The 16,449-nt window shown below is 47.7% G+C and overlaps 1 protein-coding gene across 1 annotated transcript in view; it reads left to right on the forward strand.

Moving 5' to 3' along the window:
* Positions 1 to 7,113: 7,113 nt before the first annotated feature.
* MEGF9 (multiple EGF like domains 9) overlaps positions 7,114 to 16,449 on the forward strand; it is an 82,945-nt gene continuing 73,609 nt past the window's right edge. The window contains exon 1 of the mRNA XM_081896439.1: positions 7,114 to 8,291. Coding sequence (XP_081752565.1) covers positions 7,532 to 8,291 — 760 coding nt within the window. The 5' untranslated portion in view covers positions 7,114 to 7,531. The remainder of the gene's footprint in view (positions 8,292 to 16,449) is intronic.

The following is a 16,449-nucleotide window of genomic DNA, read 5'->3' on the forward strand; positions in this document are numbered from 1 at the left end:
AATATTTAAAAAGAGATGGTATTAAGGCAAACTTTCAAGTGGGAATAAGCTTGTGATCAGCAGGGGGGGGATAAAATAAATAAATGAGGTGGAATAATAAATAAAATGTGGAAAAATAAAGGAGATGTAGTTAATCAAAGAAAATGTCTTAGGAGGTCAGTGAGGGATAGGTTGGGAAGTCTAAGCAGTATTAAGATAAGATGAAGAATGTGTGTACAGCAAACTATAAACTGAAAAATGCATTAAAAAGTTTATTTTTAAAAATGGATGGTTTGGGGAAATCAGGAAGAGAGATGTTTTTGTCCTTCTCCCATATAATACCAGAACCAAGCTGAACACCAGGAGACTTCAGGAAAGAGAAATCACTTTCCTCAGTTCATAGTTGCTTCCAACTCTGCTTAATGAACATTCATCCTGACTTCAAAGACACTGATAACATATAGACAGGGAACTGTGGGAATTGTTTATTTGTAAAGAGTCTCCTAGTGATTCTCACACCCTTAGCAAACTATAGTTCCCAACCAGTTTTCTACCCAATCAGACTCTGCACAGAAACCTTTGGCTGAGCTTCACTCTTGACATCACTTCTTCTAGCCAATCAGTACTGTGCACGAAGATCTTTTTGATGAGCTTGACTCCAGGAGAAAAACAGAGATTTGTTTGAACAGCAAATTATAAATACACTTCCAAAGCAGTCCCCTCACTCGAATAATCCTGTTTGTGCAGTCTTAATTATATCCTCCTGACCCAGAGAAATCACTCTAAAGTATTTCACTGGACTCTCAAGTGATAGTCAAAAGTGGAGCTGGGAAGACTCAACTCTTCCTCATTTCCGCTTTATTTGGGTTTTTCTTCTCTTTGTGGTGACTAGTAACTGGTTACCACAGAACTCTATATTTAGGTCTTGCTGGCCTCAGCTTCTACAAAACTGTAAAGAGACATAGTGTATCATACTTGATTCTTTCATTCAAACATATTTTGGAACATTTAGAGATTGCAGCAGCAGCAGCAGCGGAAACTTTCTGCTCTGGTACAGAAGGGCGATCCTGTACTTCGCCTTTGCAGGAAACTACCTTGGTATTATGCCCAGAGATTTGCACAGTGATGTTGCAAACATGAAACAGCATGAACAGTCTGCTGGAAACGCAGGTTAGATAATGGTCCAAATGGACACTGTTGGCAGAGTCAGACAGCAATAAGGTGACCTTATGTAGACTACATGGGCAGAGTAGACAGTTCTTTGACAGCATGGATGTGGGTTAGAAGTGTCATTCAGAACACCACTTGACTGCTCTTTTGTCCCACATTGTTGCACATGTATTTATTTACATCAGGGGTGGAGAACTTTCTTGACCCAAGAGCCACATTCCACCCTGGACAACCTTCTAGAGGCTGCATTCCAGAGGTGGGGGGGGCAGAGGGAAAAGCATTCAGAGCAACAAACATATCCTCCCCCTTTGTACACCTCCTACTCTCACACACACCACTCACTGTCTTCCAGACAGGTGAGCAAGAGAGGTGATCAGAGTTCAAGGTCATATCCCAGCCTGCTCTTCGGCAAGATCCTTGGGGCGGGTACCTTGGCAGCTGACCACGCCTCGCAGTTTATCCGGAAGGCTTGCCCTCGCAAGTTGTGGAGGGCACACCTCTCTCCCTTGAAACAGGTCCAGGTTTTGCATATTTAAGCAGCAGGAAAATCACCCAGGCACACCCTGGAATCCTGACCATGGTCCACGTGCCCTGGGGCTGTTTTCCTCAACAGTGACAAAGGCCAACAAAGCTGTGGGTGTCTGTCTGGATGTTTGCTGCTGACCTCATACTTTGCCATACTTTGACTTAAGAACTCCCACGTGAGATTTCTGAGCTACAGTTTATCAGCAAGTTTGAGTCTATTCCATTTGGCCTCAGTCCAGATTATGGGTTTCTTGCCACACTACCAGTGTTAAATTAGTGTGACACAGTTCAAGTGGTAAATATCGCCTCTGATGACTTCTGTTGCGAAAGGATCCAAAAAGCAATATTAGGACCAAGCTGATCAAGGCAACAGAATGGCCAAATGTCTGAGTTCCGACTAGATGTTTATGTGTGCAGTGGGAGAAGAGTAAATATGCCATCATTGGGGGGGGGGGGGAATGCTGTATGTCTACACAGAAGTAAATCTTGTTACATTCAGTGGGACTTATTCCTAGATAGGAATTTGCAAGGTGGAGAAGCAGAGCAGTTACACAGGAACATAGAAACACAGGGAGCTATTCAAATGAGTCTTACTCAGAACAGAGCTATTGAAAACAATGGATATAACTCAGCCATGTTCATTAATTTCAATGGGACTCCACTGAGTAAAACTTAGTTGAATATCACCCACTTCCTTCTACTGAGAACAGAGTATTGGTTGATACAGCTCACTACTGCCTACCCCAGGGTTCAGCAACCTTTTTCAGCTGTGGGCCGGTCCAACGTCCCTCAGACCATGTGGTGGGCCAGACTAGATATTTGCGGGGGAAATGAACAAATTCCTATGTCCCACAAATAAACCAGAGATGCATTTTAAATAAAAACACACATTCTACTCATGTAAAAACACACTGATTCCCGGACCATCCGTGGGCCATATTGAGAAGGCAATTGGGCCGCATCTGGCCCCCGGACCTTAGGTTGCCTTCCCCTGGTCTACACTGACAGGCAGTGACTTGTTCCAGGGTTCCAGAAGGGGTTTCTCTCAGCCCTGCTGCCTGCCATCTTCCTCCTCCTTGGCGTAAGGGGTGTACTGTAGAACCCAGTAGGGAGGAGGATGGGGACAAGATTAGTTCGCTCTGATTGTCTTGCTGCATCCTCTGCTGGCCTCCCTGTCTTCTGGCCTCCCAGTCCCAATGGCACCAGCCACCACTGCTGGATTGGCAGGGGGGCACTCACAGGCTCCTGCCCTGTACTACCTTGCCCTGCCCCATCCAGGCAAGTGGGGAGGAGGGTGGGGCACAACTGGACTATGTTGGCTCCACCTGTCATTGGCCCTTGCTCTGACTGCTTCTGGCCCTACCTGTGGGCATGACTTAGTTTGGGAAAGTTTCCTTCCTCAAGCCTGATGTTTCCCTGGCATTCCTGTAATGCTGGAAACTTCTAAAATTGAAATTCCAGAACTAGCGTGTGTGCAACTTCCCACAACTTCCATTTTGTTCTGTTTGGTTCTCATGCTTTTTTTTCCTTTTCTTTTTTAAAAAATCATTATCTGAAGAGTTCCTCCAGATGGGCCTGCTAATTGAACAATCAACCCGATTTGCTAACACAAGGCTTAAGCAAAGTTTATGCCCCACTGTTTATTGAACTTTCGCTCTGATTTGTTTGTGGGGAGGTTATATGTCATCCTGCTAATCATTTGTTCACACAACACTTTTTAGTGCATTTCCCTGTAACTTTCCTAACTGCCAAAAGTTGCTGGTTTTCTGTTGTTGTTTTTTTAAAGTGGATTTGTTGCACCAGAGCCCTTTGATCACCTGCAGGACTTCTCAGGGCACACATCTACTTGTCCACATTGACAAAGATATAATAATGATGGTGCTCTTTATTTCATAGAAATAATTATATAATTGTAGAGATGGAAGGGATCCCAAGGGTCATCTAGTCCAACCCCCTGCAATACAGGAATCTAAACTGAGGCATCCATGACATATGGCCATCCAGCCTCCAGGGAAGCAGAGGCCACAACCTCCTGAGGGCAACTGTTCCACTGTCAAACACCTCTTACTATCAGAAAGTTCTTCCTGGTGTTTAGTTAACCCATCTCTTCCTACGAAGTCCTAGAGCCATATAAAAATAGCCCTGCTGGTTGAGGCCAATCTAGTCCAGCATCTCGTCCTCACATCAGAAGGACCTGAGTGCAACAGTACAGAACTATCTCCCACCAGCTGGTGTTCATAGGCCTAGTAATACAATTCATAACCAATGCATGACTTGAAAACAGTAATAGCACCTCCAAAAAGTGTTCAGTCTCAATAGCCAAATAAGAGCCTTTGAACAAATAAGGATTTAAAGTGAGTCAACATGCTGTGCTTAAACATACTAATTAGCAGTGCCTTTCAGACAGGATTCTCTGCCAGGATGTTGGTGGGAATCAAACCTGAGACCTTCTGCACGCAAAGCAGTTGCTCTGCCACTCAGCTATGGCCCTCCCCAGAGAACGTTTCTTCACCTAGGCATTGCTTCTCTGCTTCTTCCTCAAGCAACAGAATCTGAAGACTTCTTGGGCAGGCACTAGAGTGCTTATCTTTTGAAGCCTCTGCTCACACTCCCTTGCAGAATTAGAGCTAATAATAACACATTTCTGGCACCACACACCCTGGAATACTTGATAATTGGTCCACGTAATTACTGCATCTTCCCACTCCCACCCTGTTTCTGATTCAGATACCTTCTCTGCCCAAAATTGTGCGCATGGACTACCAGCACTCTGCAGGAATTACCTCTTTATCCTTTTCTTCTTTTACCAGAGTCCCTATATCAACGACTGGCACATCTTCACTCTCTCTGACCAGGCTCTGTTTGCTCTGGTTTTCATCATGCTTGATAGGACTTTTCTGAACACCTTTGTGAACACTGACAATGTTCACTGGTCAGCCAGCCACCCATCTAGTAAATCTGAGCAATCAATATCTTGAGCACATCTCACTTGGGGTAGCTCTGTCAGAAAAGCATGAGACTCTTAGGACTTAGCTACACTCATCAATTACATCGTTATAACTGAGCTATGTGACAACAGATGGTGCTGCAGGGCAGTGATCCATTGCCAATGTGATTTTGCCTTGAGAGCTTTTATAGTGTTTTGGCTTTTTAAAAATCAGTGTAGATCCAACTTTACTCTCAGGGTTGTGGGTTTGAGCCCCGTGCTGAGTGAAAGATTCCAATTCTACAAGTCTATGAATCTATTACAGTAGTACCTTGGGTTAAGAACTTAACTCGTTCGGGAGGTCTGTTCTTAACCTGAAACTGTTCTTAACCTGAAGCACCACTTTAGCTAATGGGGCCTCCTGCTGCCGCCGCGCCGCTGCTGCACGATTTCTGTTCTCATCCTGAAGCAAAGTTCTTAACCTGAGGTACTATTTCTGGGTTAGAGGAGTCTGTAACCTGAAGTGTCTGTAACCTGAAGTGTCTGTAACCCGAGGTACCACTGTAATCTAATGGGTCATTAGGTAAGCCAAATTAAAATGGGTACCTGCTTGCCCTAGTTGTACCACTGAACATAACCCAACTTAAAATACCCCAGCGAATTACTATCCATCCAGTATGTGGATGCAACGCTCCATCACTCTACCCATGGGGAGGTGGGCACTGGGACCCTGTGTGGATATGCCCTACTCTAACCCCTCTCTTCCAATGCAGATGCCCCCAACTCCAGAGGTGGATTTAGGGGAGTGTGACTGGTTTCTCTGCAATGGGTGAGCCAAAAGGGCACCACAGGAGGTGCCACAAGAAGGCTGAACACCGGAAGGTGAGATGCAGAGGAGGAGCGATGAGTTTTGCCGTTGCACAGGGTGCCGCTGAAATTTTAAAGCCCAAAGTCCTCATTGCAATGACCTGGCAGGACAATAGATACAGTCGTGTCTCCAGGAATGATGCATGTGGAAGCCATCCTGACACAGCTGTTGCTTCTCTGAATATGGTGGTGTGGATGTGAGGCCAAGGACAGCCCAGCTTCCCTAGAAGGATTGCTCCCACGAATCCAGCATCCCTGGCATTACAGGTGTGCAGCCCCATTCTCTATGCCTTCCCATCCCTTCCAGGTAAGCAACAGTGTCGCCCATATCAGGAGGGTGACTTCACTCTCTTGCCACAAAGGCCACTATTGTGTGGCTTGGTCAGCGGATCTGCTTCCCATGTCCCATCCCCCCAGCCCCATTTAGTGACCCCTGAGTTATATTAAATAGGAACTTAACACAACCCTTATGATTAGTCTTTCCTTTCTCTGGCCCATTCTGTGAGGAGCCTGCCCTGTGTGTTCCTGAATGAGTCACTGTTCTGCATTTGCTGTCCGTTTGGTAGGAGCACTCTGAATACTTTTGGGCACACTGGCAATGTTCACTGGCCAGCTGGCCAGTCAACTCCTAAATTCTTCTTACATCAGCACCAAAGATTTCATGAATGTATTGGCACAGACCTAAATCTGCACCAGAGACCCTCGTCGCAGGTGCTTACACCTGCTGAACCTCAACATTCTTTAAAGAAAACAGAATTACAATTAGAATGGCTGTCTGTCCCCTAACAGTGCAACTCTGAGCTTCAAGGGCTTACAGAAAGCAAGAGGATTGCGAAATAGGTGCCTTCTCCACAGTGGGCAGGAATCAAAGCTTGATGGATGCTTGCCTTCACAACATTGAAAGTCTTAGGTTCATAGCTGTCAGCTTTTCTTGCGAGGAATCCTATTCGGAATAAGGGAATTTCCCTTAAAAAAGGGGAAACGTTGACAAGCTATGCTTAGGTTGTCTTCCACCTTAGCCCTGCTCAGAGTATTTGGTTAGGCCATGTGCAGGTGCAATCTAATAAAATGACATTATTAAATATTCTGAGACAGGGCAACCGCTCTCCATATGGGTTTTCTCTGGCGAGCTCTACCCGAAATAAACGCGTTGAAATTGATTTCAGTAGGCCTGCTCCGAGGATGCTTTGTGCCAGGACACTTGCTTCTCCTCACTCCAGAATCTCTCCTCCCCGCGAGACCACCCTTTAAAGTGCTTAATGCAACAATGAGCGAGGATGGAGGTGGGTTTGAGGTAAGTAGCTCTGAGGCTTAATCCTTTGTTTGCTGCTGCTGCTGCTGCTGCAGGTTCCCCCTTTACTTGTCACTCTGGACGCACAATGCAGGCAACTCCGCCGCCTCTATATAAGCATGTTGGAGAATATACATAGAGCGAGAGAGGCGCGGAGGGTGGAGAGACGAGAGCTTGCGCACCCGAGCTTTCCCCGATTGGCTGGGCGATGCACAAAGACTCGGAGAGTCGCCATGGTCACGTGGCCCTGATGGCTTCTCATTGGATCCCGCGCACGCCTGTTCCCTCTCTCTCTCTCTCCTTCCCCCCCCCCCGCCTCTCTCTTTCCACTTTGTGCGGTTGCTGATTTGAAAGGAGGAGGAGGGAGAAGGAGCGGATCCGGCCGCGGGAGAAAAAGCAAAGGGGTGGGGGACAAAAATATATATATATACAAAAAAGGGAGGGAGGGGAGAAGGAGCTCGGCGTGAGGCTGCTTGACAACGCGGGGAGGAGGAGGAGGTGCGGGGGGGGGGACAATGCCATGGTGCCTCCTCCCGCCCAGCTGCTCTCTGCAAGCCGGTTCTGTGCCACCGCCAGTCCGGGCGTAGGAGCGCAAAGAGACACCCGGCAGCCGCAGGCGCCGCCTCCTGGGAAGCGAGAGTCTCTGCAGGGGGGCTCTTGGTTGTCAATGGCTGGCTGACCCCCCGATCCCCGTTGTCAGCGCGGGCGAGCGGCTCCTGGCGCGGCTGAATGGGCGCGCGGGTGGATGGCTAGCCGGCCAGGCGCATGGAGGGATGCGGGAGACCCTGCGCGGCAACATCACCATGAGGACCTCGCCGCGCCGCCACCGCGACCTCGGCCGGCTCTCCCGGCTGCTGCTGCTCCTGCCGCTCTGCTTCACGTGCGCGCTGGCCCTTGACTCGGGGCCGCGGAGCGCCACCGCCGGGCCAGCAGCAGCCGCAGGAGGCGGCGGCGGCGGCGGGTCCGGCTCCGACGGAGGGTCCACAGCAGCGGCATCGCCTGCGGGAGAGGTGCGCTCCGGTGCGGGAGCCGAAGCGCCGTCTCTGCTCTCACCTTCGCCGGCTCCTACTCCTCTTCCCCGATCCCCTCTTCTGCTTCCCCCGCCGCCTCCTCTTTCTCCCTCGCCCACCACCCCGCAGCAAAAGGGGGGCGAGGAGGAGGAGGAGGAAGAAGGGAACGATCTTGGTTCCTGGGCGGCGGCAGCGGCAGAAGCAGGCAACGCAACTGGGATCCAGCCCACCTTGGCGCCCCCCGATGACCCCCCAACCAAGCCTGCCGCTACTGCGGGAGCGCAAGGGGGCAGCCCCTCAGGCTCCGAGGGGCCCGGCTCCGAGGCGCCCAGCCCCGGCAACGCCGCCTCGGCGGTAGACGCGGCGTCCTCCGTGGTTCCGCCGGCTCCTTCTCCAGGCTCGGCGTCCGCGGCTCCCCAAGAACCGACCCTCAGCGTCTGGTCCAGCAGCGTCCCCACCGCCGAGCCCTCGTCGCCTTCCGAGGAGGAAGAGAAAGAAGATCTGGTGGCCCATAGTGGGATAGGTGAGTGGACGTAGATCGTTTGTGGGTGACACATGCGCATGCTAAAAAAACAAAACAAAAGCGTTTTGTATGCGGGGAACTTACACTCACAGAAGACACGTCGGGATGAATGGACACGACTAAGAATGGACACGACTAACTTAGGCCAATTCATGTCCATGGGTCTGTTGGGAATAGTACGTCCTTGAACACAGTCAGTGCCATTCATAAGTCAGTTTTATCTTGAAGTCCAAGGGTCCAATGTAGATGTGGTTCCCAGGTAACCTTACCCATTCAGCTTCGCCAAATGCACCCAGTGGCACCTAGTCTGATATTGCAGAGTTGGAAACGGTGCAGTAAAATAGGAAGCGAAAATCATTAAGGAGCTCCAGCAGCCCCATGTGTAGCAAGGTTGCAAGGTTTGGGGTTTGTTTTTAACTAAGGGTGAGAGGTGGGGGGTAGGAGATTATTGCTGGTGTGGCGAAAGTGGCCGGAGAGAAAACGTTCTCATAATGCTAGAACCCAACAAGAAGCTAAATGTTGGGAGATTCAGTACAGACAGAAACAATGACTTATTCTCAACAGTTAAACCATGGAATTGGCTCCCACAAGAAGTAGTGATGGCCCACGGGCAGCTTCAGAAGAGGGGACAGGGCATGGAGGGATAAAACTATCCTAGGAGCCTCATAAGATGCCTTTTATTGAGTCAAGCCATTGGACAATCCAGCTCTGTAATGTCAGTACTGAACGGCAGCAGCTGTCCAGGATTTCAGGCAGGGGGACATTCCTAGTTTTAAGAGGAGGTGCTAGGGATTGAACCTGAGCAGGTAAAGCAGATGTTGGCTTGCTGAGCTGCAGCTGTTCGCTCAGTGGCTACTCACTGTGGGGGCTGTGTCTTACCTCCACTGTCCGAGGCAGGCAGGGTGCCTCTGACTACCAGACAAGAGCAGCAGAGGTCTCCTGCTCTCCTGTCCTCTTGGGGAAGCAGGATGCTGGGTTAGGAAGGCCTTCGGCCTGATCCAGCAGGGTTCTGCCTATGTTGTGTTGCCTGTGACTGCTTTGTGGATGCTCGTTTAGAGATCGTGCTGTTACTTGTCCTGAGCCTCAAGGCTAGGGCAGGATAGAGGCACCAAAAGGAGGGGAGATGGCTTGATTTGTTTCCAAAGGCCCCAAGACCTTCATTGAAAGACATTCCTATGTGTGGACTAACATTTCAGGAAGAGGGAGGGTCACGCACCCGACTAATGAGTCAAGATTTAACGTTTGTGATGCCATCACAGTTGGCACCATATTATTAATGCCTCCAATATTAATACAAGTAGCATTTGTATTAATGCTACTATTATTACTTATTTGTCATTATTACTGTACTTCAACAATTTGGGTTCAATGTATCTTTCTACTAATAGGCTTGGGATAGACCACTGTCCTCTGTTATTAATATTTATTAATAGTTGTAGAGACTAGGGAATAAATTGTTGTCACCTCCTATTAATATGTACTACAATGTGTTTCTTACTATTGTTTCTACCATTGGTTGTCAGTACTTTTTTGGGAGGGGGTATAATCTCTCTTGCTCCTCCTTGTCCTAAGCTGGGGATAAATGTTGGTCCCCTATTATGGGAGGCAGTTGCTTTCTGGGTTTTTTGGACTAGTTCCTCAGATAATCATTTTGTGGAATGATTTTTTAAGGATGCTCAAAATGGCACAGACAAGCAGAAGTTGTAGCAGCTGAAAGCAAAGAAGGAGAGTAAAATGAGAAGTGGTTAAAAGAGGCATGGAGAGAAATGTCTTCTTTGTGGGTAATATATTGATGGTGTTTGCTTGATGTTGGCCTTTGTCCTTGTCTATATTTTGAGGATTCGCACCATTTGCAGCATATTCTGGCTACTTCTAATGCCTGGTGGTCTCCAGATGTTTTGGAGAGCTGCTCCCATCTGCCCCAGCCACCATTGGAGCTCCCTCCCAAAACATCTGTAGGATACCAGGTTAGTATAAAGGTTGCACTAAAGCAGTTCTCCCTGTTCTGTTGCATTCCATGGCCTGAGGTAGGTACAACTCATAAACACAAGTGCAAATATTGTGGGGTGTTTTTAAATGAATTGTTAACTTGAGACATAAGGATGGCCTGAACTTTAAATAAACTAAAACATTTAGCAAACCCACAAGAGCTCCAGCATCCTAGTCAATCTTAATCAGCTAGATCAACCTCTTAAAAACCATTTTAGTGACTTAAAAGTTGGCCCTGATTAATCAAAACAGTGTTCGTGTAATAGGTGGTATTCAACATTTTTAAGGGGAGTGGCCATAGCTAAGTGGTAGTGCATCTGCTTTGCATATGAAAGTTTCCAGGTTCAGTCTGTTGCACCTCCAGATACAACTGGGGAAGACCCTCACCCGAAACCCTGGACAGCTGCTGCCTGTCTGTGTAGACGGTACTGAGCTAGGTGCACCATGGATCTAGCTCTGTATAAGACAGTTCCCAATGGGTGATAGTCAACTAAGCTTTACTCAGAGTACACCCACTGACATTAATGAACATGGCTAAGTTAGGTCCATTAATTGCAATGGGTCTGCTCTGGGTAGTATTCAGCTGCGTTTTACTTTGCAGAAATAGGATGCTTCTTTCTGCCTGCTGCCCAAATTTTGTGTGTGTGTCATACAGCAGGGAACACCTCTTCTGAGACATGTAACCGGGGACAAGTGCATTAGTCATAATGATGGTGACATTTTACCCCCCCACTGTCGGAGACAGTGTGCCTCTTATACCAGTTTCTGGGAGTCACAGGTAGGAAGAGTTGCTGTTGCACTCATGTCTTGCTTGCATGAGTTGGCTCTGTGTGAACAGAGTAATGGACTAGGTGGACCCTTGGACTGATCCAGCAGGGCTCTGCTTATGTTCTTATAAAAATGCATGGCCTTCCCTGCAGTAATGGAGCAATCCTAACTTTCCTTGTTGGGGAAGGGCTGGAGCTCAGGGGTAGGGCTTCTGCCTGGCATTCAGAAGGTCCCAGGTCAAACCTTTGTCATTTGCAGGTAGGACTGGGAATGCTTCTTGTCTAAAACCCTAGAAAGCTGCTGCCAGAGATTGTAGCCAATCCTGAGCAACATGGATCAATGCACCTTTTGTGAGGCCAAAATTCGGCACCCTCTGCTTCTCACCTGTTCTGCTCAATTCACTCATTGCCCAGTGTGGGGGAACCGGTTGTGCTGCCCTAAATCTGCCTCTGGCACAATCCTGAATGTGCCTACTCAGAAGCAAGCGGTGCTGAGTTCATAGGGACTTGATGCTTCCAGGTCAATGGGTGAAGGATTGCAACCAAAACCTTGTTTTGCCAGGAGTCAGCTCTAGTTCAAATTGCCCAATTCTGTAGCAACACACTAGAAATGCTTCCTCAGGTGGATTCCAGGACCAGAGAAATGTGTTTGTGTTTTAGGCTACAAGGACTTGCACAATGGGTTGTATGAAAATGAAGCAGCTGGAGAACTGTATAATTTCTCTCTCTCTCTGTGTGTGTGTGTTTAAAAAAATGTTCTGCCATTCTCTGATTTTGTTATGATAATGATATTGATAACAGTATCATATCTTTTCATTAGTAATGCTTGACATAATAAAAGACCCTCTGACATGTGCATGGCTGGATGTGGCTTAACTGTACACAAGAAAGGGTCACGTCCATTGCTCCACCCACGTTCTGCCTCTGGCCCTGCTCACTGCTGCCATGTGGCCTCTGGAAGTTTGCCCAAGAGGGAATGTGGCCCTCAGGCTGAAAATATCTCCCCACCCCCAAATGAAATGCTTCCAATACCTATTAGTTCATACCGGGTTGAGAGAAGATCCTGCATCTCCCCTTCCCACGGAAAAGAAAGCCTTGGACCTTGACTGTCCTACCTGCCCACAAACTGTCTCGCCAGAGTGGTGCATGCTCTGGTTATCTCCTGCTTGGACTACTGCAGTGCACTCAACATGGGGCTACCTTTGAAGGTGACCTGGAAACTACAAGTAATCCAGAATGCAGCAGCTAGACTGGTGACTGGGAGCAGCCGCTGAGACTATATAACACCTGTCCTGAAAGACCTACAGTGGGTCTTGTCTATGGAATGTTCTCCCCAGGGAAGTTCATCTGGAACCTTCATTATACACCTTTAGGCGCCAGGCAAAAACGTTCCTTTTTAACCAGGCCTTTGGTTGATTTGATTTACATCCTATGCCCTTTTAAAATGTGGTGTGTTTTTTTTTGGGGGGGGGGAGGTAATTGGGTTGTTGTTTTTATTTTGATTATGTATTTCGTGGTTTTATATTTTGATTTCATTCTGTGAACCGCCCTGAGACCTCTGGGTATAGGGCAGTATTATAATAATAATAATAATAATAATAATAATAATAATAATAATAATAATAAAAAAAAACAACTTTGTGAGCTTGCTATCACTAGATGTGGGGGCAGCCCCTAGCTTAGGTGTCTTTACAGGGGAGTTAGGCAACTTTACATATGATGTGTCTATCAAGCGCTGATGGTTCTTAAACGGCAAAGCCAAGCCTCCAGATTTGGACGCAGTCTATCTCCAAGTGCCAGCTGTTGGAGGTGAAGAGCAAGCGAGAGCTGTGCCCTTCTTGTTCTGCTTGTGGGCTTTCTCAGAGACAGCTGGCTGTTGATTGATGGTAATAGGATGATGGAATAGATGGACCAGACTTTGCTGACTTGGTGCCCACCAGATATTTTGGGTGGCAATTCCCATTGGCTGATAGGAGTTGCAGTCCAAAACATCTGGAGGGCATCAGGTTGGTGAAGGCTCAGATAGACCCTTAGTCTGATCCTGGAGACTCTTCCTGTGCCTCGCATCCCATACCCATTTGCCTTGCCTGTGTTCTATAGCCTTCTAAATGTATGCGTAAAAGAGGGGAAAGGGAATTACCGTAGTAACTGGCTGTGGCTAAGCCATTTGCCCTTAAATTCAAGGAACCCAGCAGGTGCTTTGATACTGACTCATGTCCGCAAGCTACTGATTCCCCCTCTTCCCCATACAGGCTCAGCTTATGTTCATGGAGACTGCTGGGCAAATAATTGCAAATCTTGTATTGAGACGTTATTGGTTTAAGTGTGGCGGAGAAAGGAAGAGGTATATTTATTAAATTTGAATCCTGTTCTTATGTGGGCCTCGGAAGTGGTCTGCATTTCCAGGGGCTGACCAGGTGCATACCTGCTTAGTTTCCGCGATGCTACAACAGCACCAGGTGTGCCTGGATTACTACTGCACCCAAGGTTACGTTGCCAAGGAACCTTTGCAGATGGATTCTGAGCCACTGAGTCAGTTCCAAAAATAGCCTCCACATGTCCTTAGCACCGGCAAGGCTGCAGCAGTGTCAACTGCTCCCAAGTGAAAATTAAAAACCCCACGTGAAGCAATGGGGACACCCTGTTCAATAGTTGAGGCCCTTCTCTGGATGCTGTCTCTGAGTAGGGGCAGAAGTTGGTGGCACAAGGGGGGGCCTTTTCAGTGTTGGCTCCCTGTTTGTATAATACTCTCCACAGAGAAACATGCCTGTCATCTTTGTCTATCGGTGGGCACCACACAAAGAATATTTTTGTTTGCCCAGGCTTTGGCTCTTAATTTGGAAGGTAGTTAGTTATATTTGCAGTGGCGTGAGCAGGATTTTCCATTTACATATTTATGGGTGATCATTTTTAGGTTTTTCTTCAAAATTAGATTTTGACTGTTTCATGTTACCTATCTTGTCATATTTTTTAAGGTGCTTTGAGACTCTTCAGTGAAAAAGTGATGACTAAATACAATAGAATACACACACATAAACAAACACACAAACAACAATATTTATTGCACCTTTCCTCCGGGACAACAGATGTGGGCTGCCCCATTCCTTTTTATCCTAGCCTTTGAGGTAGGTTAGCCAGAAAACATAAAAAGAGCCTTCTGGATCAGGCTGAAGGGCCATACAGTGGTACCTCGGGTTACAGACGCTTCAGGTTACAGACGCTTCAGGTTACAGACTCCACTAACCCAGAAATAGTACCTCAGGTTAAGAATTTTACCTCAGGATGAGAACAGAAATCGCACAATGGTGGCGCTGCGGCAGCAGGAGGCCCCATTAGCTAAAGTGGTGCCTCAGGTTAAGAACAGTTTCAGGTTAAGAACGGACCTCCAGAACGAATCAAGTTCTTAACCTGAGGTACCACTGTATAGTTCAGCATCCCATTCTCACCATGACTGACCAAATTCCTCTGTGAAGCCTGCAAGCTGGGCATGAGCAAAGCAGCTCTCTTCTGGCAACTAGCATTCAGAGACATCCTGCCTCCAACCTTGGAGGCAGAGAGAGACGGACTGGCCTGTGGTTATCCAGTGAGTGCCTGGTTATCCCTAGTTCCTGACTGATACAATACCAGCTTTTCCCAACCTGCAGCCCTCCAGGTGTTTCTGGCCTACAGCTCTCATTGTCCCTGACCATTGGCTATCCTGGCTGATAGGAACTGGAGTCCCACAAGTGCCCCCATAAATCCTGCCTCTACTCAGTCAGCCCCAACCTGCCTGCCCTCTTCCTTACACCCAGTGCCCCGGAGGTGGCACTGCTTATCTTCTCCTCCTCCTCAGTCTCAGTGTTAGCTTCCTAGAAATCAACAGGGAGGAGCATGGCTGCAAACTTCCCACCTGCCATTGGCTCTGACTCTGCCTACCACTGGTGATCACTGTTTAATAGAGATAAAAACATGTTACAGGGTGGAGGGTTTGGGCAGCCAAAGAGGAACATTGGATCTTGGAAGCTGCTTTCCTCAATACGTGATGCAAGATAGAAATGAAATGCATTTCAAGCATTTTGTGCAATAACGAATTCAATGTAGGCTTCTCAAACTTTTAAAGCTTCTCATTGCGGCTTCTCAAACTTTTAAAGCCATCCATGATAAAGAAGACAGTCTAATTCAACTATGGGGTGCAGCGCTCATCTCAATTTTCAGGCCAAGGGAGCTGGCGTTTGTCCACAGACAGCTTTCTGGGTCATGTGGCCAGCCTGACTACACCGTGCCAGAAACCAGAGCGCACAAAAGCGTGTTTACTTTCCCGCCACAGTGGTACCTATTTATCTACTTGCACTGGTGTGCTTTTAAACTGCTACATTGGCAGAAACTGGAACAGAGCAATGGGAGCTCACCCCGTCGTGTGGATTCAAACTGTCGACCTTCCAATCAGCAAGCCCAAGAGGCTCAGTGGTTTAGACCGCAGTGCCACCCACTCCCCTATATATATATCCCACACACATGCTGTATAATATTTGAAGGGATATATTCTCCACCTGCCCTGAGCCTCTTTTGGAAGACCTGGACCTCTTACATAAGGTGGTATGGGTAGAGAAACATCTTACTTTTTATCAGAAGCCTAGGAAATGACAGGTTATATATAGGATCTTAAGCAGATTGCAGTTCTCCACAAAAAGGGGAGAACAATGTGGATTTCAGCTTATTTTGAAGCCTCAAGGGACCAATGATCAAGCGTGGGCCTTCAGGAATTTATCTCAATTTTAGATTTGTCCAGAATTGGGGGTGGGGAGCTGTCTTATGCATCATACTGGTTTGTGGATGCCAGTGGCCAAGGGCTGGGAGGAGCTCTCTGGGATAGCTAATAAGAACATCAGAAGAGCCCTGCTGGATCAGGCCAAAGTCCCATCTAGTCCAGCAGCCCATTCTCACAGTGGCCAGCTAGATGCACTAGCAGGACTTAGGAACAAGAACCCTCTTCCCTCCTTTGGTTTCCTGCCAGTGGTATCCAAAAGCATTAGTGCCTCAGAATGCAGAGCTGCCTTGTGGAATAAGGGTTTAGCTTAGAACAAGTCTGGACTTTCTTTTGGGGCAATAAAGGGCTCACCAGAATAAATAGGGTCTCTGGTAGCAAAGTTAGGACCTGAGACCCTGCCAGAGGTGAAGAGTATGTTGCTAGAAGGACCAATGGTCGTGACTCCATGTATGAGGCAGCTCCTCATACAACGTCAGTCAGCTTTCTCCAACCTGATGCCCTCCAAATGATTTTTATTCCCATTATCCCTGACTTTTGGACATGCCATGACTGATGGGAGTTGGAATCCGATAAAATCCGGAGAGGCATCATATTGTGGAAGTCTGCCCTAGGTCAAAAGGCATTCCTTTGCCATGCAAAGCAATAACAATTAAGG

This window comes from Podarcis melisellensis, assembly GCF_964234715.1.
Source record: "Podarcis melisellensis genome assembly, chromosome: Z".
NCBI classification, from domain to species: Eukaryota; Metazoa; Chordata; class Lepidosauria; order Squamata; family Lacertidae; genus Podarcis; species Podarcis melisellensis.